We start from the raw sequence: 23,901 nt of genomic DNA on the forward strand, positions 1-23,901 counted from the left end.
GTACCCTGCACCCAGAACTTGTTTTAATTTAAGATCTGAATGCAACACTGGGAGATATTTTTTGATGGTGTCAACAATGTTTTTGTATTCTAAACTATATTCTGTTACAAACGTGACAGCACCCTTCCCTGTTCGTCTTTGTCTATCCTTATTGCTGTCCAAAAGCTCAGTCCTAGATTTTTTGGCCACTTTATTACGACTGGTTTTTAGATGCTTGTCTGTGTATCCCCTCTGCCGCAACCTACACTCAATCAGACTGCACTCCTTATTAGCACTCTCCAAAGTAGAGCAATTACGAATTGCTCTGACAAATTCACCTGTCGGTATAGCATTGATGGTGTGTATAGGGTGACAAGAATTAGCTAAAAGAATAGAATTACCCGATGTGGGTTTCCGAAAAGTACATGTAGAAATAGTATGTGTCACAGAATCACCTGTCAATGTGAGATCTAAATAGTCTATCGAAATTGCATGGGTGTTCATGGTAAAAATCAGATTTAATTGATTGTCATTAAGGTAGTACAAAAAAGACTCCAAAATGTCGGGAGGGCCCTCCCACACCAACAACAAATCGTCTATATATCTGCCATACCATTGTATATGGGAGGCAAAAGGATTATCATCTCCAAAGATGCGGAGTTCCTCCCACCAACCCATGTATAGGTTGGCCAGGGAGGGGGAAAACTTTGCCCCCATAGAAGCTCAAGAACAGTAGGATCTTATCCTTGTGGTTTTACCACATGTCATTACTGTAGGTGTCACCATAGAGGTACTTCCATTTTTTCATATACCACTAACAAGTCCTTTCCCATTTTGCAGTATATCAACTGTGATACTAAACACACTATTTATGTAATTTCGTGTACCAGCTGTCACATTCAGTATGTGGGGTGCACCACCCGCAATCTTCGAGCGAGGATAGGTGAGCACTACTGTGCGACTAGCTGGAACACTTTTAAAAAATCTGCTGTTTCCAAGCATTTTGAGAACTGTCACAGTGGGAATATGACCTCTTTTAAATTCCAGGGTGTGGAAAGAGTGGTCCTCCCATTTAGGGGAGGCGACCCCCAGAGGCTCCTCCTTAAACGAGAGGCGTTCTGGATTCACCGTATGGGTACCCGCTCCCCTGATGGCTTAAACACCCGTTGGGACATCAGTTTAATATATGACAGTTAAGAAAGATTTTTCTTTCCTTCAGTTGCCAGTTTTTCTATTTACTTGTACTTTTTGTATGAAATTTTAACATTTAGATGTTTTTTACAAATTTTGCTACACTCTTGTACTTTTGTAATGATGCATTATCTCTATTTAGCTATCTAGCTGTCTTTTGTTACAAGATGTGTATTGTTCCCTTTAAGGGGTAGTGACTTTTCTCAGGGTGACTGGGTGTGGGCTTTCCCCCTTCCTTCTCCTGCTGCTATAAAGTCCCCGCCTCTTTCAGAATCTGTATGACTATGATTAAGGGCAGATTTTGAGCCCGATACGCGTCAGTCATTTTGTGGTCCTATTTGTGTCATTTTTGTGGCGTTTTTCAATAAATAATATCAGCTTTTACAATTGCTGTGACTGCGGATCCTCCTTTGTTGATGTTACCAGTTGTTCGGTTGGAATTTGGACACAATGTGGGCTGCACGACCGCTGTCTGGAACCTAGTCCTGATGTTAATTTACAGCCATTTTTTTTTTTTGGGGGGGGGGGCATTTTAAGTCCCCACATAATCACTTAGTGTTTCCCTTTAAAAAAACATGATGCTACATGCCTCATTTACCCTAAAAAACATTTAGAAGCAATTTAAAGGCCACTTCTGGTTTTCTATAATATATACAGTTACATCATGTGTTTATTTTAAATAATTTTACTCACTTCAGGTTCCCTTTAAGTGACATGTGACATGATTAGGTAGTAATTAGATCATGATTAGATCTGATACAGTGTCAAGCACACAAATTATTATACTGGGTTGCTTTTCATCTTTCTCTGCCTGAAAGAGTTAAAGGGACTCCGAGGAGTGCCCGAATTTAAAAGAATACACTTACCTGGGGCTTCTTCCAGCTCACCATAGGCGGCGAGGTCTGAAGGAGAGGAGCCAGGAGGATGTCACGGGACCTCGCCGCCTACGGTGAGCTGGAAGAAGCCCCAGGTAAGTGTATTCTTTTAAATTCGGGCACTCTTCGGAGTCCCTTTAATATTCAGCTATGCAACTGAAAGTCAGGACCCAGTCAGACTGTAGCATCCTTCACTGATAAGCTTTACTAGCAGAGAACTAGGGTTCAGAAATTAGGGTATAGATAAAAAGGTCAATGGTTCATATATATTAGCACTCAGAGATACTAAAAAGGCTGTTTTATTGAGCTGAGACAAAACAATAAATCTACTTTTTTACATTTTTCAACATAGCATAAAACTGTGGAATATCTAAAAGTCCTTTTTAGAAGTAGAGATGGCTCGAACCTCCGATTTTAGGTTCGCGAATATCTGTTATATTAATATCTGTTTCTCCTGCATTCTATGTTGTGTTTCTCCTGAATTCTATGTTGCTACACAATAGAAGAGGCTAGATTATAACAGCCTTTCCAACCGGTTATGGTGCTCAGAAATTAAGAAACTTCCAAAAGGTTTGAGAGCAAAGGGAAGGCAAACAGTGAATGTTCCAGAATCTGCAGAAAGAAAGTGCAAAAGACAGCAACAGGTATAAACAGAGAAAGGTAAAGTATCAGGAACAGCTACAAACAAGAAGCTTTTCAGCAAATGTTTCCATAGCAAGTCAGACAAATCAGAATTACCTTACCTGGAAATTTAAGATTAAAATGCTTCTAGTACATGAAGGTACATGAAAATGTGTGAGTGGAGTCAAACCTTAACATCCCACAGATGAGTGGACAGAGAAAGATCAGAGAGCTCAAAGCCTGATCTTCCTCTGCATAGATGATAATCAGTATAGCACTTCGAAAGAAATGTGGTAGAATCTTCAGAAGGTGCACGAAAGAGCAAATTTTAGGAAAAAAATGTATATATACAGTGCTGCCCATAATTATTCATACCCCTGGCAAATGTTTACTTAAAGTTACTTTTATTCAACCAGCAAGTCATTTTTGACGGGAAATTATATAGGTGTCTCCCAAAAGATAATAAGATGATGTAAAAGAGGCGTTATTGTAGGAAAAAAACATTTCTCAGCTTTTATTTACATTTGAGCAAAAAGTGTCCAGTCCGAAATTACTCATACTCTTCTCCATCATCTATAGAAAAGCCTTTATTGGCTATTACAGCAATCAAACGCTTCCTATAATTGCAGACCAGCTTTTTGCATGTCTCTACAGGTATTTTTGCCCATTCATCTTTAGCAATGGACTCCAAATCTTTCAGGTTGGAGGGTCTTTTTGCCATCACCCTGGCTATTAGCTACTTCCACAGATTCTTAATTGGATTCAAGTCAGGACTCCAAAACGTTAATGTTGTTGTCTGCTAATCATTTCTTCACCACTTTTGCTGTGTGTTTTCGGTCATTGTCATGCTGAAATGTCCACTGGTGCCCAAGGCCAAGTTTCTCTGCAGACTGCCTGATGTAGTCATTAAGAATCCTCATGTATTGCTCTTTTTTCATGTTGCCGTTTACTGTGATTAGGTTCTCTGGTCCATTGGCTGAAAAACACCTCCAAAGCCTTAGGTTCCAGGGGCAAACCCAGGATTTTCAAGGGGGGGATTCCTGAAAGGTCCCCCTCAGCCACACACAATACAGAATAATAATATGGTAGGACATCATGCTGTATACATGCAATGCAATTTCCTGTCTGATCGACCGACAACGGGATAGATCAGGAACAGTTTGAATACAGATAATAATGAGGACAGCCGACATTGCTAATAAAGGGGAAAGTGAAGCATTCACACAGCAGGGCACAGTTCCCCAGGACTGCTCCATGCTCTGTACACGCGCTGCTGCTCCATGCTCTGTACACACACTGCTGCTCCATGCTCTGTACACACACTGCTGCTCCATGCTCTGTACAGACGCTACTGCTCCATCCAAATCAACTGTAGCAGGGAAAGAAATAGGGCAGTGCTGTGATCTGCAGGATACCTGCAGATATTTTGGTGTCTCAACTTGTGCCTGTCCCCAGACACTGCACTGGCCCTGGTCTGAGGGGGGATTCTGGGCAGCTGCAATCCCCCCCTGCGTTTGCCTATGGGTTCCCACTGCCATGTTTGACAGTGGGGATGGTGTTCTTTGGGTTGAAAGCTTCTCCTTATCTGCACCAAATGAAGGAAACATAATTGTGACCAAACAATTAAATTTCTTTTTTATCTGACTATAACACATAAGACTAAAAGTATTCTTCTTTGTCCAGATGAGCATTTGCAAAGGCCAAGCGAGCTTTTGTGTACCTTATCTGGAGAGGTGGCGTCCTCCTTGGTCTGCATCCGTGGAACCCAGCATTGTGCAGTGTCCGTTGGATTGTCTGCTTCAGACATTGCCACCAGCAGAACCCAGATTCACTAGGATAGCCTTGGTGGTGATCCTTGGATTCTTATTCACCTCTCTGACTATCCTCCTGGCCAGCACAGGTGTCTATTTTGGCTTCCGGCCATGTCCTCTGAGATTTTCCACAGTGCGGAACATCTTGTATTTTTTTTAAATTTTGCTTTGCACGGTATCCACTGGACCGTGAAAACATTTAGAAATGGCCTTGTAGCCCTTTCCTGACTTGTGAGCAGCCACAATGCACAGCCACAGGTCCTCACTGAGCTCCTTTGTCTTTGCCAAGACTGTCCACAAACTAACTGCAGAGAGCTGCTGTTCCACCTGTTGAGTTGATTAATACACCTGTTCCCAATTAATCAGGGTAATTAAGATGCTTTAGAACAGCTTTGACTATTTGGAATGGTATAGAACTTTGTATTTTCCCACAGACTGTGACTGTGAAGGGCATGAATAATTTAGGACTGGGCACTTTTTGCTCAAATGTAAATAAATAAAAGCTGAGAATGTTTTTTCCTCACAGTAATGTCTCTTTTACATCTTCTTATTCTCTTTTGGTAGACACTTATGGCATTTCCCGTCATAAAATGTCTTGCTGGTTGAATAAAAGTAACTTTAAGTCAAAATTTGCCAGGTGTATGAATATTTAGTTACTGTATATATATATCTAAAAGAGAGAGAGAGAGAGAGAGAGAGAGAGAGAGAGAGAGATGTATATATATATATATATATATATATATATATATATATATATATTATATATATATATATATGTGTGTGTGTGTGTGTGTGTGTGAGTATAAAGCTTTAGCAGACCAAACTGATGAAAGACCAAAAGACCAACATACCCAGGATAATATAAGGCAAAATCAAGAAATTGTTGAACAACTGAGCTGAATTGGTGAAGATGTAAAAGATCTCCAGTTATGAAAGTCTTGTGACAGCGCTTGATGCGTGTCCAGATCCAGATGATGAGCTTCCTCTTGAGTATGTGATAGGAAAGTTAGTTGATGAATGCAGTGCTGCTCGGATACCCCTTTTCAAAATCCAAATTGAATTCAGATATCCGGATCCGAATCGGATATCCGAATCCGAACTTTTTGGTATCCTAGTAAAATCGGATATCCGAACTCAATATCATGGATATCCGGTCGGATTCGGATATCTAGATAGAAAACCGGAAGAGGCCTAAAAATGGCTCAAATTGCTTCCAAATCTCAATCTCTCTCTCTCTCTCAATCTCTCTCTCTCTCTCTCTCTCGGACTGAATGCCTCTGAAAGGGATTTTTGCTTCTGCTCGGATATCCTAACTATCCGCCAGGATTTCGGATTTTAACATTGAAATCCAAGCTTGCTCGGATAGTGCTATTCGTATTTAAAAAAATGTCCGAATTGTTTGCAAAGTTCGGATAGTGAAAAAAGTTCGGATTATCTGGGTAGTTCGGATACCCAAATATTGGATGAGCAGCACTGGATGAATGAACATGAAATGCAGACACTGCCTTTTTTGTGTGTGAGAAGCCTGGTCGAAAAAAAAACAAAACAAAAAAACAAGCTAAGCAACAAGAAGTAAAACAAGATAAAGGTGTCACTTCAGAAACTGAGTATGTATTTGAATCTAAGAAAGCATTGTCCACACAAGGATGGAGTATTGATTAAGGAGCTACAAGTCACATGACCAATGACAGAAATATCTTTATTGAATTTGATCAAAATTAAAAAAAAACACAATCACTACAGCGAATGGACGGGTAATGAATTCAGAAGGAACCATTGACAGTTTTCTTTACTGTCCCATCTTTCGTAACACCACCAGAAAAATACCAGTGTTCCAGATTTGGAAAGCAATCTTCTTTCAGTGAAGAAGCTAACCAAGCAAGGAAACACAATGACATTTCAAAGGGACAGTTGTGCTATCACTAAACGTACTGCATGCAAAGGTTGAAATCACAGACCAGCTGTATCAGTTAAACTTCAATGAAAAGTATTCAAACTGCAAGAGGAAAAAAAAAGATTCAAACTGCATCCACTGGCACAGGTATTTAGGACACATAAATCCTGAGGCAAAGAAAAGAAATGTTGAGCACAAAAATGCCAGTAGTTTCAAAATTCTACCTTGTTAGTTAAATCACATGGAGTAACTAACAATATAGATTAATTACTAACATCCTTCTTGTAGCCAAATTAGTTATTGCATTCTCTTGGAAGTCTCTAAAATTACCATATATTCAGTTTAAAAACAGAATTAGCATTACACTTTGCTTTGAAAGATTTTAAGGTTACTTAAGATGATAAAATAAGAACATTTGAAAAACAAATGATCTCCATTCTATACTACTTATCCTCACTGGTCCCTTCCTTTACCTGACTCAGTTTAAATATTGTGTTGTCCGAAAAACCTCTTGATCTCCCTGACAGATTGTTCTTTTTTCCTCCTTTTACTCTCTCATTTCTTACCTCTTTTCTTTCTAGATTTTTCTCAGATGCACTTTACTTTTTTTTAATGCATCTGTGAATGTTGATTATTAATAAGCAAATATATAGGTATATTTAGTATATATTATATTGTCAAATGCAATATGATACTAAATGTAATGTATTAATGTATTTGATATATACTTTTTTCTTCAACATTATTTGTATTATTATAATTTTTCACTAAAAATTATTGAAACAAACAAATATTCTATCATTTGACTTCGGTAATACCCATAATTGTAATAACAGAGATTTCTTGCCACCAACTATCCTGGATTGTCTGTTAGTTGACTAGTCATTATCAAATGCTTAAATAAACATGTGTTGTGATTATAGGGACCTAGCTATACTAAGTTCAGTTTTCCTAGAATTTGGTTGCACTGGTATGAACATATATGATGATGGTATAACCAAAGGAAATACAAATATCCTTGTACAGTAGAAGATCTTTACACAGTAGAAAATCTCAGGCAACTTTTGATGTGTAAGTTGTAAATGGTGTTAAAGGAATATGTACAGAAGTGTTATACAGGCTTTACAGGTTTTTTTTTTTATTACAGTAGATAACAATATGACTGCTATCAGCTTATTTTATTGGTCACATGATCGATGAAGCAATCTCCTAATAAAACATATATCATAAACCTCTTGTTAAGACTGTCAGTCTGCTAGTTTCAAGTGCAGATCGTAATGCTGTTCCATAGTGTCTTGTGTCTAAAGAATTTTTTTCCTTCTGAGACGTTTAAAGACACAGACCATGTTTGGATTTTTAAAAAAGATGTGGCGAATAAATACAGGACTATGTCTGGTTTGTGGGAGCATTTTAATTCTACTCACTATTGCCTTAAGGTTTACCTCTCTGAATTGCTACCAGAGGGATGGCAGAGAAATTATTGATCTTACGACTGCAGACTGCAGGGACTATTACTACAAGACTTTGAACTTATCAGCCAGTGGGAAAAAGAACTGTACTAAAATTATCGAAGGTGACTGGGATGAGGTAAGACAGACTTTGATTGAAAACTTAGAAGTCAAGAAAAGGAGAGTTGTCGCCAGTGATAAAGACTATATAGAACTAGCCAAAGATTGTGCAACATTTAAAACAGTACGGAAATATATTACGTTTAGTCTCAACACTGAAGAAGCAAATTATCCGATTGCGTACTCCATGGTGGTCCATGGTGATATTGAGTCTTTTGAAAGACTTTTAAGATCCATTTACAGTCCTCAGAATATATACTGTGTCCATGTGGATGCTAAGTCTCCAGATACTTTTCATCAAGCTGTACGGGCCATAGTCTCCTGTTTTGACAATGTGTTTGTTGCATCTAAACTGGAATCGGTGGTATATGCATCTTGGTCACGTGTCCAGGCCGATCTAAATTGCATGGAAGACTTGCTAAACAGTACTGTACAGTGGAAGTACCTTATTAATACTTGTGGGACAGATTTCCCATTGAAAACTAATGCTGAGATGGTGAAAACCCTAAAGTCATTAAATGGGAAAAGCAGCATGGAGTCCGAAGCACCACCTGCCAACAAAAAATTTCGATGGCTAAACCACTTTGAAATTAAAAAGCGCATTGAAAAAACTGACATTAAAAAAAGCCCACCTCCCGTTAATATCAAAATTTTCAGTGGCAATGCATACATAGTGGTCACTAGAGACTTTGTAAGAGCTGTGTTTGAAACATCCTTTGCAAAAGAGTTTATGGAATGGGCAAAAGACACATACAGTCCAGATGAGTTTCTCTGGTCTTCACTGCATAGAGTTCCATGGATGCCTGGATCAGTTCCACAACACATCAAATTTGATACGTCCGACATGAATGCAGTGGCAAGGCTGGTGAAATGGCGATTCTTGGAAGGAGACCCTCAGCATGGAGCCCCATATTCTTCATGCACTGGGATGCACAGAAGAGACGTGTGTATATACGGAACTGGGGATCTGCACTGGTTGCTTCAGCAACATCACCTCTTTGCCAATAAGTTTAATCCAAAAGTAGATGATCATGCTCTCCAGTGTCTGGAGGAGCATCTGAGATTTAAGTCCTTCTATAGGAAGATCATGTGACAGAATATGTACCATTGTAAAGTCAATCCAACATAACTAACAACTTCATGATAAAAAATGGAATAGAAAAAAAAAATGTCTGTCATTAGCTGCTAAAAAGACACTGTCAGCTTTTCAACAAGTCATGTGCTAAAGCCAATTTTGTTATTCAGGGTATTATAACTTAGAGAGGCTGCCCCCCCCCCCCCCTTTCAAATCAAGGTCTCCTTCACAAGGACATCTTGTTTCTTATTTTCATATTAATTTTCCCTACACTTTACCACTAGAAAAACTGGTGCCATAGCTTTCCATGGTAACATTGAGAACAGTACATTCGGGCATTCGGCTTCACCTTTTCTGAGTGGTATAAAGCCACAATCATCATTTCAGGGGTGGAAAATGCATTTTAACTGCACAAAGCACTTGTTCATATTTTTTTCTATGTTCAGCAGGATACTATAGCTGAAATTAAAAATGTTTTACTTACCTGGGGCATCTTCCATCCACCGTAGGCTTGTATGTTCCGTACTAATCTCCCACTCCTCCTCCTCTCTCAGCTGTTCGGCCCGCAACAGCAGCCAAGTCCCCAAGTCCCGCTGTACATGTGCACTAGGTGAAGCCTGCCCATGTGCTGAATGCTCCTGGGCCATGGGAGTATGACTGAAGGTGTGTACTTCTGGGCCAGTGCACGCACAGTACTGAGCGACTTGGGCGATGGCTTCTGTAGCAGGCCAAATAACTAAGTGAGAAGGAGGCCCGGGAAGACAGCGAGGGACTTACAAGCCTACAGGGCTGGAAGAAGCCCCAGGTAAGTAAAAGAATAGTCTTTAATTTCATCCTTTAATTTCCTTGAGACCGCTCCACGCCCATGGGCATGGCCGTGGCGGCAGCCCCAGGACCGCCTAACGCAGATTGGCGTCAAGTCATAGGGCTGCAGTTTGCAGGAGATTGCGCGCAGGATGTGCACGCATCCCCTGCTCGGGGGGGGGGGGGGGGGGGAGCTCCGCCCCCTCTTCAGTCTCCGAGTAGTGATCACCGCTCGGAAGTCTGTTAGACAGTGTAATCGCTGTCTATTTACATGTACAGCGCTGCGATCGGCAGCAGCGCTGTACTGGGGACAGCCGTGTGTCAAGGCTGTCCCCTCCTGAGGCTGGGGAGTGATCGGCTGTCATAGGCTGAAGCCTATGACAGCTGAACACCCTGATTGGCTGGCGTGGGGAGGGAGGGAGCAGGGGATTCAATGTAAAAAAAGCAATTTTTATTCAAAAATAAATAACATAAATATTTATAAAAAAAAATAAACAACTGTGGAGTGATCAGACCCCCCCCCCCCCCAGCAGAGAGCTCTGTTGGTGAGGGGAATCACTTGTGTGCTGTGTTGCATAGCCCTGCAGCTTGGCCTTAAAGCTGCAGTGGCCAATTAATAAAAAACAGCCTGGTCTTTAGGGGGGTTTAGCACTGTGGTTCTGAAGTGGTTAATGTGAGGACTGTGTTTGTTTCAGTGTGGATGTTGATGTGAATACTGATAGTTTTGTGCATGTGAATGGGTACCAATGTGTTAGATGTGGTCACTTGCTGATAAACTGTGTCAGATAGTTTGATACTGTGTTGAAACTCACAACTGTGATACTCACATTTGCCCTGAGTTTACACTTGATAAAGTTGGCCATTAACAATACAATTCTTTGGATGATCAATTCTCCAAAATCTGATCAAATTGCATAGTTGCATTACTTCTGTTAGTGGGCCTTAATTATCTATATCACTGTTGAATCGCAGAATCAATCACCCAAAGAATCGTATAGTTAATGGCTACCTTAATGCTGAGTATACACAATGTAATTTCCTGTCAGATTGATCTGTAATCTGACAGGAAGTTGCATCATGTATACGTGTCCAAACTGCTCCTGTTCGTTAATGACCACGAATGGATCAACTTTCCAATGATAACTTCTCAAAATCGAGCTGATCGGACATGTTGGAAATAATAGTTTCGATCCCCTTGATTGAATGGGAAGTTGCATCATGTGTATCAAGCATTAGACGGATCAGTTTGTGTTCTCTTGTGTCATATTAGAGCACAGTGATAACTGTTAAAAGATTTGAATGAAATAGCAGTCATATGACTGCAGTACTATGCAGCACCTGCAGTACAACAGTTCTGCAATAAGTCTTAAGTAATTTCTTACTTAAAATTTTAACTGCAGGGGCCCACAATGCTGCAATAACATGACTGCTATTTATTTTTTATTTATTTTCTATTTATAGATTTGTTTTATTTTTATACAATCATTAAAATAATCTGAAATGAGCCAGGTAAGCGTGCAAACTTTTGCCGTATTGTAGTTGACAATTGTTTTGCTTTTCCACTGTACGCTCTTGACAAAAGTTAAAAGTATATTTTATTTTGCTTCTTTAAAACACAATAGCTAAATTAACTTTGATACAGTTGTATAGCATTTCTGTAATGTTCTATTTTGTTAAATAAAAAAACACAATAGCTATGTGACAATACACCATATTGTTCAGTGCTATCACTCTGTAGGTTTGATTACAGCAGGGGAATGCAGAAATGTGAAACATCCTTTACGCTGCTTGCCAAACACTGTTTATAAGCAGTTTGGTGGAATGGACTTTGATATTATAGGTTGCTTAGACAAGAGAAGCAATAAGGTGGACACAGAGCTACTCATGCAACTTTTTGTGTGTTGCTGAGTTCTATAAAAATTGAGGTGACTATTAAAATCAGCCACAGCTGCTGTGTTTGAATGGTTATCTTACATTTGCATACAATCAGCATAACATTGGCATAAGCTCAGAATTAGCATCTCTACTATTTGTCCTGTTTCCCAGCATGCACCTGCAGAATTTTGAACTGGATATATTGGTCCTTATTCAATTAACTTCTCCTAAGTGTTCTCCTAGGTGATATTTAAAGTAGTCTGAAACGCTGACATAACATTCAATAAAAATGTGTTTTCCTACTTTTTATTACTCATACAGTTATCATATTTGCTTTTGTGCACACGTAATATTGTGTGTTTACAAATTACAAATTTCCAAAGTGTAGTTTTTCTTACCTGGAAAGCTGGCATTGCATTTTATTCTTTTTCTATTATAACTGCTTTTTTAATATATAAAAATCTTCTAATGAGCAATTCTGAACACTGTATGTGCCTGAAGCAGAGACACTTTCTCAGAGAGTGTTTGTTTATGTTCCAGTGTTGATACATTTGTGTTTAACAAGTAAAAAAGATACTGTTATCTCCAGTTTGCATGCGGGTTTGAAGCTGAATAGCAGGAGAAAGCAGTGGCGTCCCTACCATGGGGCGCAGGGGGGCGGGGTGCCCCGGGTGACTGACACCCAGAGGGGTGTCGTCACAACCCCTGATGGAAGAGCAGCGCTAGAAGGAGGGGGGGGGACAGCGGCGGGGAGGGGGGATAGATCCCCCCTCCCTCACCTGGGTCCCCTCCTTCTGCCTCTCTCCCCCGTCGCTGCCCGCCAGTTCATCTCCCCGCAGCCCCGTGTGGGGCCTGCCTCCCGGAGGCAGAGCAGGGCTACGGCAAGATGGCTGCCGAAGCCCTGCACTGGAGACTATTTGTGTCTCCAGTACAGGGCTTCGGGCACCTTCTTGCCGTAGCCCTGCACTCTGCTTGACTGTCAGCGCGGGAGATTTGGCTGGCTGCAGGAGGATAGTCGGGGAGCTGCCTGCGCATGTGAGGTGAGTGAATTTTTTTTTTTACAGGATTATTGTCTGGTGAATGCTCCCTGCATAACGATTATTTTCTGGTTGCACCCTGCATAACGATTATCTTCTGGTGAATGCTCCCTGCATAACGATTATTTTCTGGTGATTGCTCTCTGCATAACGATTATCTTTTGGTGAATGCTCCTGCATAACAATTATTTTCTGGTGATTGCTCCCTGCATAACGATTATCTTCTGGTGAATGCTCCCTGCATAACGATTATTTTCTGGTAATTGCTCCCTGCATAACGATTATCTTCTGGCGAATGCTCCCTGCATAACGATTATTTTCTGGTGATTGCTCCCTGCATAACGATTATCTTCTGGTGAATGCTCCTGCATAACGATTATTTTCTGGTGATTGCTCCCTGCATAACGATTATCTTCTGGTGAATGCTCCCTGCATAACGATTATTTTCTGGTGAATGCTCCCCGCATAACGATTATTTTCTGGTGATTGCTTCCACATAGCGATTATTTTCTGGTGAATGCTCCCTGCATAACGATTATTTTCTAGTGATTGCTCCCTGCATAACGATTATTTTTTGGTGATTGCTCCCTGCATAACGATTATCTTCTGGTGATTGCTCCCTGCATAACGATTATTTTCTGTTGAATGCTCCCTGCATAACGATTATCTTCTGGTGAATGCTCCCTGCATAACGATTATTTTCTGGTGAATGCTCCCTGCATAATGATTATTTTCTGGTGATTGCTCACCACATAGCGATTATTTTCTGGTGAATGCTCCCCGCATAACGATTATTTTCTGGTGACTGCTGCCCACATAGCGATTATTTTCTGGTGAATGCTCCCCGCATAACGATTATTTTCTGGTGAATGCTCCCTGCACAACGATTATCTTCTGGTGAATGCTCCTGCATAACGATTATTTTCTGGTGAATGCTCCGGCATAACGATTATTTTCTGGTGAATGTTCCCCGCATAACGATTATTTTATGGTGAATGCTCCCTGCATAACGATTATCTTCTGGTGAATGCTCCTGCATAACGATTATTTTCTGGTGAATGCTCCGGCATAACGATTATTTTCTGCTGAATGCTCCCTGCATAACGATTATTTTCTGGTGAATGCTCCCCGCATAATGATTATTTTCTGGTGAATGCTCCCTGCATAACGATTATCTTCTGGTGAATGCTCCTGCATAGCGATTATTTTCTGGTGAATGCTCCCCGCATAACGATTCTTTTCTGGTGAATGCTCCCTGCACAACGATTATCTTCTGGTGAATGCTCCTGCATAACGATTATTTTCTGGTGAATGCTCCGGCATAACGATTATTTTCTGGTGAATGCTCCCCGCATAACGATTATTTTCTGGTGAATGTTCCCCGCATAACGATTATTTTCTGGTGAATGCTCCCTGCATAACGATTATCTTCTGGTGAATGCTTCTGCATAACAATTCTTTTCTGGTGAATGCTCCGGCATAACGATTATTTTCTGCTGAATGCTCCCTGCATAACGATTATTTTCTGGTGAATGCTCCCCGCATAACGATTATTTTCTGGTGAATGCTCCCTGCATAACGATTATCTTCTGGTGAATGCTCCTGCATAACGATTATTTTCTGGTGAATGCTCCGGCATAACGATTATTTTCTGGTGAATGCTCCCCGCATAACGATTATTTTCTGGTGAATGCTCCCTGCATAACGATTATCTTCTGGTGAATGCTCCTGCATAACGATTATTTTCTGGTGAATGCTCCGGCATAACGATTATTTTCTGGTGAATGCTCCCTGCATAACGATTATTTTCTGGTGAATGCTCCCTGCATAACGATTATTTTCTGGTGAATGCTGTGCACATAACAATTATTTTCTGGTGAATGCTGCGCACATAACGATTATTTTCTGGTGAATGCTGCGCACATAAAGATTATTTTCTAGTGAATGCTGTGCACATAACGATTATTTTCTGGTGAATGCTGCGCACATAACGATTATTTTCTGGTGAATGCTGCCCACATAACGATTATTTTCTGGTGAATGCTGCCCACATAACGATTATTTTCTGGTGAATGCTGCGCACATAACGATTATTTTCTGGTGAATGCGGCGTACATAACGATTATTTTCTGGTGAATGCTTACCACATAGCGATTATATTCTGGTGAATGCTGCCCACATAACGATTATTTGCTGGTGAAATGCTGCCCACTTTACGATTTCTGGTGAAATGCTGCACTCTTTATGATTATTTTATGGTGAAATGCTGTTCTCGTTACGATTATTTTATGGTGAAATGCTGCCCACTTTATGATTATTTTATGGTGAAATGCTACTCTCTTTGCGATTATTTTATAGCGAAATGTTGCCCACTTTACGATTATTTTCTGGTGAAATGCTGCCCACTTTACGATTATATTATGGTGAAATGCTTCTCTCTTTACGAATATTTTCTGGTGAAATGCTGCTCTCGTTACGTTAATTTCTGGTGAAATGCTGTCCACTTTACGATTTCTGGTGAAATGCTGCCCACTTTACTATACAGGGAGCACCTACAGTATAACCCACCGGTTAGTATGCCACACTCACTCTTTTTTTTTTGGGGGGGGAGGGATGTGAGAGGGGGGGTCTTATAATAGCCAGCACCGGGTGTCAAACACCCTAGGTACGCCACTAGGAGAAAGTGCGTTGTTTAACCATTTCAGTGATGTTCTGGTATAATTTTTTTTCTGGGATAGTAGCCTTCAACCTGTGAGGAATCTTTTAGAGCAAAGTAGAAACGCTGACTTTCAGAGCACTTTAATAAATTGCCTTTAAAGAGAACCCGAGGTGGGTTCTAAGAATGCTATCGGCACACAGAGGCTGGGTCTGCATATAATGCTTAGCCTCTGTTGCTATACTGCTCCTTCCAAGCCCCCCCCCCCCCTCTGCGCTCTGCTATGCACCCATAATTCAAACACCGTGCTAGCAACACACAGCTTGTCACAGCTGGCTGTTTACCTTTCGCAGTGTCAGTCTCGCTACTCCCCCGCCTCCTCCATAGCACCGCTCCCTGCCTGCGTCCCATCCCTCCAATCAGCGGGGAGGGAAGGGACGCAGGCGGGGATCGGTGACATAGAGGAGACAGGGGAGCAGCGAGACGGACACTGCAAAAGGTAAACAGCAGGTTGCAACACGCTGTGTGTTTGATTTATGGAGGCATAGCAAAGCTCACGGGGGGGCCTGGGGTGGAGCAGTATAGCAACAGAGGCTAGGAATTATATGCAAACCCAGCCTCTGTGTGCCAATAGCATTCTTTGAAACCACCTCAGGTTCTCTTTAACCCCCTTGCCAGTCCAATTCTTGCGGCAAGGGAGCAGCGCAGCACTTTTTTTTTTTAAATCCTGTAGCTAGCCTAGCGCTAGCTACATGATAGCCGGTGAGCAGCGGCATACCCCCACCCACTCCGATCGCCTCCGGCGATCAGAGTAAGCAGGAAATCCCGTTCAGAATGGGATTTCCTGCTGGGCTTTCCCGGTCGCCATGGTGACAGGCTGGGATTACGTCACCGACGTCATGGACGTCGGGATGTCAGAGGGAATCCCGATCCACCCCTCAGCCCTGCCTGGCACTGATTGGCCAGGCTGCGCAGGGTCTGGGGGGGGGAGCGGCTCGGCGCAGTGGGTAGTGGCGAATCGGCCGATAGCAGGGCCAGATTTGGACTTCCAAGTGCCCTAGGCCCGGTACCACCAACCCCCCCCCCCCCCCCCCCCACACACACACACACACACACACTCAGGGTACATACACACATCAGACCATAGTCTTTGGAAAATGAAAAATCACAGACCAATGTTACCCCCTTCCATGTAGTATGAGAGCCATACCTACACAGTCTATTCTATGGAGCTGAACTCCACATCAGATAGAAACCTTTGCAAGATGCTGCACTTAACCACCCTGGCGTTCTGATTAAATCGCCAGGGTGGCTGCGGGAGGGTTTTTTTTAAATAAAAAAAAAACTATTTCATGCAGCCAACTGAAAGTTGGCTGCATGAAAGCCCACTAGAGGGCGCTCCGGAGGCGATCTTCCGATCGCCTCCGGCGCCCAGAATAAACAAGGAAGGCCGCAATGAGCGGCCTTCCTTGTTTCGCTTATATCGTCGCCATAGCGACGAGCGGAGTGACGTCATCGACGTCAGCCGACGTCCTGACGTCAGCCGCCTCCGATCCAGCCCTTAGCGCTGGCCGGAACTTTTTGTTCCGGCTACGCTGGGCTCAGGCGGCTAGGGGGGCCCTCTTTCGCCGCTGCTCGCGGCGAATCGCCGCAGAGCGGCGGCGATCAGGCAGCACACGCGGCTGGCAAAGTGCCGGCTGCGTGTGCTGCTTTTTATTTCGTTAAAATCGGCCCAGCAGGGCCTGAGCGGCAGCCGCTGGCGGTGTTGGACGAGCTGAGCTCGTCCAGACCGCTCAGCTGGTTAAAGATGCTGTAAACATGCAACAGATCAGTATCTGCAAAAGATCTGTTCCTGCAAACGATCCATTCCTGCAAAATGCATTAATTGTCTATGATATCTGCAGATCATCATACACACCTTGTTTAACAGACATTCATCTGCAGATCACATCCACCAGGATGGATTTTCAGATCTGCAGATGATTGTCTGATCTGCAGATGAATGTCTGTTAACCATTTACCGACATCCTAATGTATTAAAACGTCATGCTTACCGCTATTAATGGCAACATGACGTTTTAATACGTCGCGCATTCCCGCCGCTGCTACCGCCGTGTGCACGCCGCTGCCACCACTGTTTCCGTCGGGATCCCATGCTGGGTGATTGGGGAAGAAGACCGAACGATCCTCTACCCAATCGCAGTTCTTAGCAAAATGTACTATCCACAGAAAGCCTAATTGGTGGCGAAAAAAACAAGGTATAGATCATTTTCTTGTGATAAGTAGTAATAAAGTTATTAGGGAATAAAAGGGAAGAGCACTGACAACTGAAAATTGCTCTGGTCCGTTAGGATAAAAACCCTTAGGGGTGAACTGGTTAAAGGGACTCCGAGCAGTGCTGAAACTATGGAAAGATGCATATCATTTTAAAGCTCTCTTTCTCCTCTTTCCAATGATATATAAATCGCCACCTTACGCCTTTTAGTTTTCGCTATTTTCGCGATTGAAATTGCAGCGGCCGCGATTTCAATCGCGAAAATAGAGAAAACTAAAAGGCATAGGGCGACGATTTAGGTGTCGCCAGAAAGAGGAGAAAGAGAGCTTTAAAATTATATCCATCTTTCCATAGTTACATTGTATTACACAGGGCGACTTTTTCCTAAAGTCAGCAGCTCCATTCTGCTGAATGAAGCTGCTGACACTGGGGAAAGTGTCGTCCTGTGTAATACAAGTAACTATGGAAAGATGGATATCATTTTCAAGCTCTCTTTCTCCTCTTTCTGGCGACACCTAAATCGTCGCCCTACACCTTTAGTTTTCTTTATTTTTGCGATTGAAATCGCGGCAGCGGCAATTTCAATCGCGAAAATAGCGAAAACTAAAAGGCATAGGGCGGCGGTTTATATATCATTGGAAAGAGGAGAAAGAGAGCTTTAAAATGATATGCATCTTTCCATAGTTTCTGCACTGCTCGGAGTCCCTTTAAACAAAGTGTGTATGCGGATCTGCAGATATAATAGACTATGAATGCATTTTGCAGGAACGGACCTTTTGCAGGAACAAAGACTATGGTCTGATGTGTGTATGCACCTTCACTCAATGGGCTCGATTCACAAAGCGGTGCTAACCCAGTTAGAGACTTTAGGCGTGATAACCATTGCACCATGCTGGTGAAAAGCCAGTTTAGGCGTGATAAGTTTAGGTATGATAAGATTAGGTGTGATAAGTTTAGGCATGCTAAGTTTAGATAAGTGTAGATAACGTGCAAGTCCCGCACGCAAAGCAGCGCCATTAAACTCTATGCGAAGTGCACCAGACTTTGCTAGCGCAAAACTTTTGATCAGCTGTGCACTGCGGTGCTAACGCAGTTGGTGCTTAAACTTATCATGCCTAAACTTATCACACCTAAACTTATCATGCCTAAACTTATCACACCTAAACTTATCACACCTAAACTTATCACACCCAGGGCCGGCCTTAGGTTTCATAGCGTCCTGAGCGTAACCAGATTTTGGTGCCCCCCTGCTTCATCCTCTGCGTGCGCGCGCGCGCACACACACACACACACACTTCACCTTTTCTTCTGAGTTATCTGCTAGATAGGTGGACAGGGAGTGAGGGAGAGAGTGGACAGAGATAGACAATGGGAGGGCAGAGAAAGAGAGAATTACTGCTATTCAGCATATTCTGCACACTGAAATAAAGCTACCAGCCTTACAAGCTGACAAACTGTTAAAACAGGCTGAACCTTCGCTGTACACACTATTCACTGGGAATGTCCTGTCAGGAAGCCTCAGTTACTGTGCAGTCTGCACTCAGCAGGGTGATGGAAAGACTCACTCTAGCAGGCTGCTAGAGTTAAGCCCGTGAGATGCGGACATTCCACACAAGCATACACATTTTTAACAAAATAAGGACAGGGACCCTGACTCTTCCATATACAGCCACTTAGTGAGATAAGAAGAATAAACACAAGATCCGCTGCCCAAACCACGTGGAAGCTGAACTAACAGGGCACATTCCTCCAGCCTTCTAGCCAGCTGTTCCCGCTGTGCATTTCAAATACAGCTGCACAGCACTGCTCATTATCCCTTTGCCATCACAGGGATCCTATTGGTGAGGAGGACTGAAGCAGGCTGGCTAGTTTGCTCAACCCTGAGCTAGCTGGATCAGGAAGGAATCATCTGGGCATAGAACATTGTCCCCTGGCTGCTGCTTACCCCATGCCTTCAGTCACTGCTCCAGTTTCCTCCAGAGCTCATGGGGCTGCAGCTGCACCACCTTCCGATGTCTCCCTGCTGTCACTAGAGGGCGTGTGCACGCACAGTGATGATGAAAGCATGTGAGGCAGCAGGTTGCTGGAGTCTTCTCCCCCATCAACCCCAGCTGCAACAGGGGGCTGAGCTACCACACAAGACGGACTCAGCCAGAGCCCTGCAGCCAGATAGATTTGTGGCCACGGCGGCAGGAGCGCCCCGCTAGAAGCCGGCGCCCTGAGCGACCGCTCTGGTCGCACAGGTCAAAGGCCGGCCATGATCACACCTAAACTTATCATGCCTAAACTGAGTTTAGACGTGATAAAGGGCTTTTCACCAGCGTACTAACTGTTAGCACCGCTTTGTGAATCAGGCCCAATATCATTCTGTCCAACACCCTGACTAACGATCACTTGTTTGCAGGAGGAAATGCCTGTTTTAGTGACTAGTGTATACCTATGAATGTTTTCTCTCTGAAAAATGATGAATGATTGTTTTTCCTGTCAGAGCAGTGAGTCCCTAATGCCTGGTACGCACCAGATAGATGGGTTGAATCGATTTTCCGATCACTTATACAAAGTCGAAAAATGATCAGAAATCAGATTAGAACTGTCAGAAATAATGGATTCGACCCGTCTATCTGATGGGAAATTGCATGGTGTGTACCAGGCATGAAATAGCAGAGTGGCGTTCATCTACCTTTCTGCTCTTCTGTAATCACAGATCTGTTGCATTTATTTTAAATTATTTATTGTACTGATTCTTTCACAGGTTTTTTTTTTTTTACTGTTTCCAAACACGGTTTTTAATTTATAGTATATGTTATTACTTTTGGTATACAAAACAGAATGTAACAATACAAAAGTATACAACAGTACATTTGCAATTATAATTATAGAGAAGTTGTCTATCTCATATTACTGCAGACAGTACTGCTGCGGCGCTGCCTTTTAAAATGAGCCAGCAAGGGGTTAAGATTTAGCTTAGAACTGGCTGTCATAAATCTCTCTAAGGAGAAAAAAAAAGAGACTTCCAGTTCTCCTCACAGTCACTGAGTTCCCCTGCAGTCTCCCCTGTTAGCAGTCTCAGGCTTCCCTGTTAGCAGGCACAGTACAGAGCCGCCCATCTTCGGAGAGCCCAAGTGCTTCCAACGACTTCCACAGTCTCCCACGGCAGGAGATATGGATGGTAAAGCCTGCGAGGAACGAGGGGACTGTGAGGAGAGACCAGTAAGGCTCTACAGGGCCCGGAGCCTTCCCGTTACTTGGGTGAATATTTGTTTTTTATTTTTATTTTCACTATAGATTCACTTTAACCACCCTAGCGTTACAGACGAGCTCAGCTCGTCCATGAACGGTGGAGTGGATAGCTCCGGCTAGGAGCGGTCTTTTTTAACAATTTTTTTTAAAACATGTAGCTAGCACTGTGCTAGCTACATGTTGTATCCGATCGCTGCCGCTCCCCGCCGATCCCCGCGATGACAGAAGCACAAACAGGAAATCACGTAAATCGCGGGATCACGGACGCGTAAGTATCACCGGGAAAAAAAAAGGTAGACGGGGGAGCCGAGCCAATGGGGGAAGTCATGTAGCTAGCACTATGTTTGCTACATGACAGAAAAAAAAATATTGAAAAAAACCCTGCCGCGGCTTCAAGGCCGCGGGAATTAGAACACCAGGGTGGTTAAGTCACCAGTAGCAAGAACATACTTTTGGGACTTTTGCATTTGCAAAGTGCTGAATGTATTTTAAACAGAAGGTGAAAAATTATTTTGTTGTAGAAAACTTAGGAGAAAAAGTTAATTGAAGACCGGCCATTTTGTTCTCAAGTTGCCGCCTGGAAAGTATAAGATAGAATCAATTTTATTTGAATCAGAATCAATTTTATTTGGCCAAATAAGTTTGGACCTATTTGAAATCATAATACATTTACCATAATATACTCTTCATGTGAAATTCCTGTAGGGTTTATTCTTTATAAGAAAAATATGCAATTTTTTTTCCTCATTTGGACGGTTGAGAGGTTAGAACCCTCTAGATTGTAAGCTCCCAAGGTCAAGGCTCTCTCCTTAGTATTGTTGTTGTACTTGTTCTATTACAGGATTGTGTACCTGTATTGCTGGATGTAATACAGTATGTATTTATAATTCCCTCTATTCTTTTATACTGTGTACCGTGCCTCATAAGGTGATGTGTTATATGAAAAAATTATTAGTAAATTCCTTATGTTATGTCATTTTTGGTACTTGACTTAAAAACACATGGGCCCATATGCATTCACTTTATCTCCAAAGATTTCTCCTGGAAGATAATTTTTGATCTTCTGTTTTAAAGGACTACTGTAGGGGGGTAGGGGGAAAAAAGAGTTCAACTTACCTGGGGCTTCTTACAGTCCCCCACAGACGTCCTGTGCCCGCACTTAGACAAATAGATCCTTCAGTCCCCGCCGTCACAAACTACTGTGCAGAACGCTCCTGGTGACGTCAGCAGGAGCAAGGACGCAGCTGCGCAGGTGCAGTGGTTTGCGACACAAGATTCACTGGTGGTTGGAAGTGGTGGGACCTGGAATGGATGAATGGAACGGATAAATGGAATGAAGGGAAATATGGTGTCAAGGAGTCAGAGCAATTTTGGGACTCCAAACGCAAAATAGGAGCAGCATTCAAATGGCCAGGGTGTGGGAGCGTGCCAGGATTTACCCGTGTATTGACACGTCTTCAGACAAAATCCACTTCAATCCAGCACAGCTCTTTTACAAATCCACTTTATTTTATGAAAAAGAAGTACAAAGTTCCATTAAAATGCTGCACAAGTGGCTACAGGCCGCTGTTTTGAGCCACTAGGGCTCTTGTTCATGCCATGCAGCACAACAAACAATGCACAACACAAGCCTTATATAGTGTATCATAAACCTGCAATGAGCCAATTGGTACAAGGCATGCAAATGAGAGGACCTGATGAGGAACTTCACACAAATGGCCAGTTTGGCCACACCCCATGTTCTCATTGGTCACTATTCAGTTTGAAAAAAGGACCCAACCAATCAGGTGCTAGCCAGTGGCGTAGCAATGGCCATAGCCACCATAGCAATGCTACGGGGCCCGCCCTACCTATCACAGGAGATCTCAAAGGCCGCCAACAGACCAGCCCAACTATTCCGCACAGTTGATAGACTATGTAATCCATCCTGTCTAAAACCCACTATAACTCCCTCAAAGGAGCTATGTGAGAAATTTGCTTGCTACTTTGCTGACAAAGTATCTTCTATTCGGTCTCTCATTCAGTCCACAGCACCCAAGACACATGCAACTAATGGAAATAGCTGCAAAAACAACCTAACACCCTGGACTGATTTCAAAAGTATTAGTGAGGAAGAGATCTCAGACATCCTCTGTCGTCTCTGCCAGACAACCTGCGACCTGGACCCTGGACCAACTAAACATATGCTGAAATGCCCTGACCTGCTTGGTCCAGCATTTCACAAAATAGTAAATTGCTCTCTGCAAGCAGGGAGGTTTCCTACCTCTCTAAAAGAAGGAATCATCAAGCCCCTTCTTAAAAAACCTTCCATGGATCCAGATGCTATGAGCAGCTACAGACCTGTCTCCAACCTCCCCTTCTTAGGTAAAGTTATTGAAAAGGCTGTCTATCTGCAACTTGAAACCAGGCTGTCAGTAAACAACATCCTGGACCCTCTACAATCTGGCTTTAAGAAACACCACAGCTGTGAAACAGCCCTCATCCAAGTCTGCATTGATCTGCTCATGGCAAGGGACAGAGGGGAATGCTCCATCCTAATCCTGTTGGATCTCTCAGCTGCTTTTGATACAGTTGACCATGAAATCCTGCTTAACAGACTGCAGGAGTACTGTGGCATCAGTGGATCAGTCCTCCAGTGGTTCAGATCATTCCTGACTGACAGAACACAGAGAGTATCCCTAGGACCTATAATGTCCAAACCTGCACCTCTACAATTCGGAGTGCCACAAGGATCAATCCTATCCCCTCTGCTGTTTGCAATCTACATGTTGCCACTCGGTACACTTATCCAACGACATGGCCTGACGTACCACTGCTACGCCGATGACACACAGCTATACCTGTCCTTCAAACCTGGTGGAACAGACCCTACCCCAAAAATAAACTCTTGCTTAGCTGAGCTTCAGGCATGGATGAATGATAACTGGTTGAAACTGAATGCTGACAAAACTGAGGTCCTGTTTGTCCAAAGCCAGTGCTCGCCATCAAAACAGCTCTATC

General features: G+C 42.7%; 1 protein-coding gene across 1 annotated transcript; it reads left to right on the forward strand.

Moving 5' to 3' along the window:
* Positions 1-7,650: 7,650 nt before the first annotated feature.
* On the forward strand, positions 7,651-10,001 carry LOC137561280 (beta-1,3-galactosyl-O-glycosyl-glycoprotein beta-1,6-N-acetylglucosaminyltransferase 3-like). The gene has a single exon (XM_068272544.1). It carries the CDS (start codon positions 7,716-7,718, stop codon positions 9,030-9,032), a length of 1,317 nt encoding a protein of 438 aa, XP_068128645.1. The 5' UTR covers positions 7,651-7,715; the 3' UTR covers positions 9,033-10,001.
* Positions 10,002-23,901: the final 13,900 nt, after the last annotated feature.

This window comes from Hyperolius riggenbachi, chromosome 3 (genome assembly GCF_040937935.1).
Source record: "Hyperolius riggenbachi isolate aHypRig1 chromosome 3, aHypRig1.pri, whole genome shotgun sequence".
Taxonomy (NCBI): domain Eukaryota; kingdom Metazoa; phylum Chordata; class Amphibia; order Anura; family Hyperoliidae; genus Hyperolius; species Hyperolius riggenbachi.

Excerpts from the sequence above, each read along its gene's own strand:
- LOC137561280 (XM_068272544.1), top strand. The coding sequence starts at position 7,716 with ATGTTTGGATTTTTAAAAAAGATGTGGCGAATAAATACAGGACTATGT.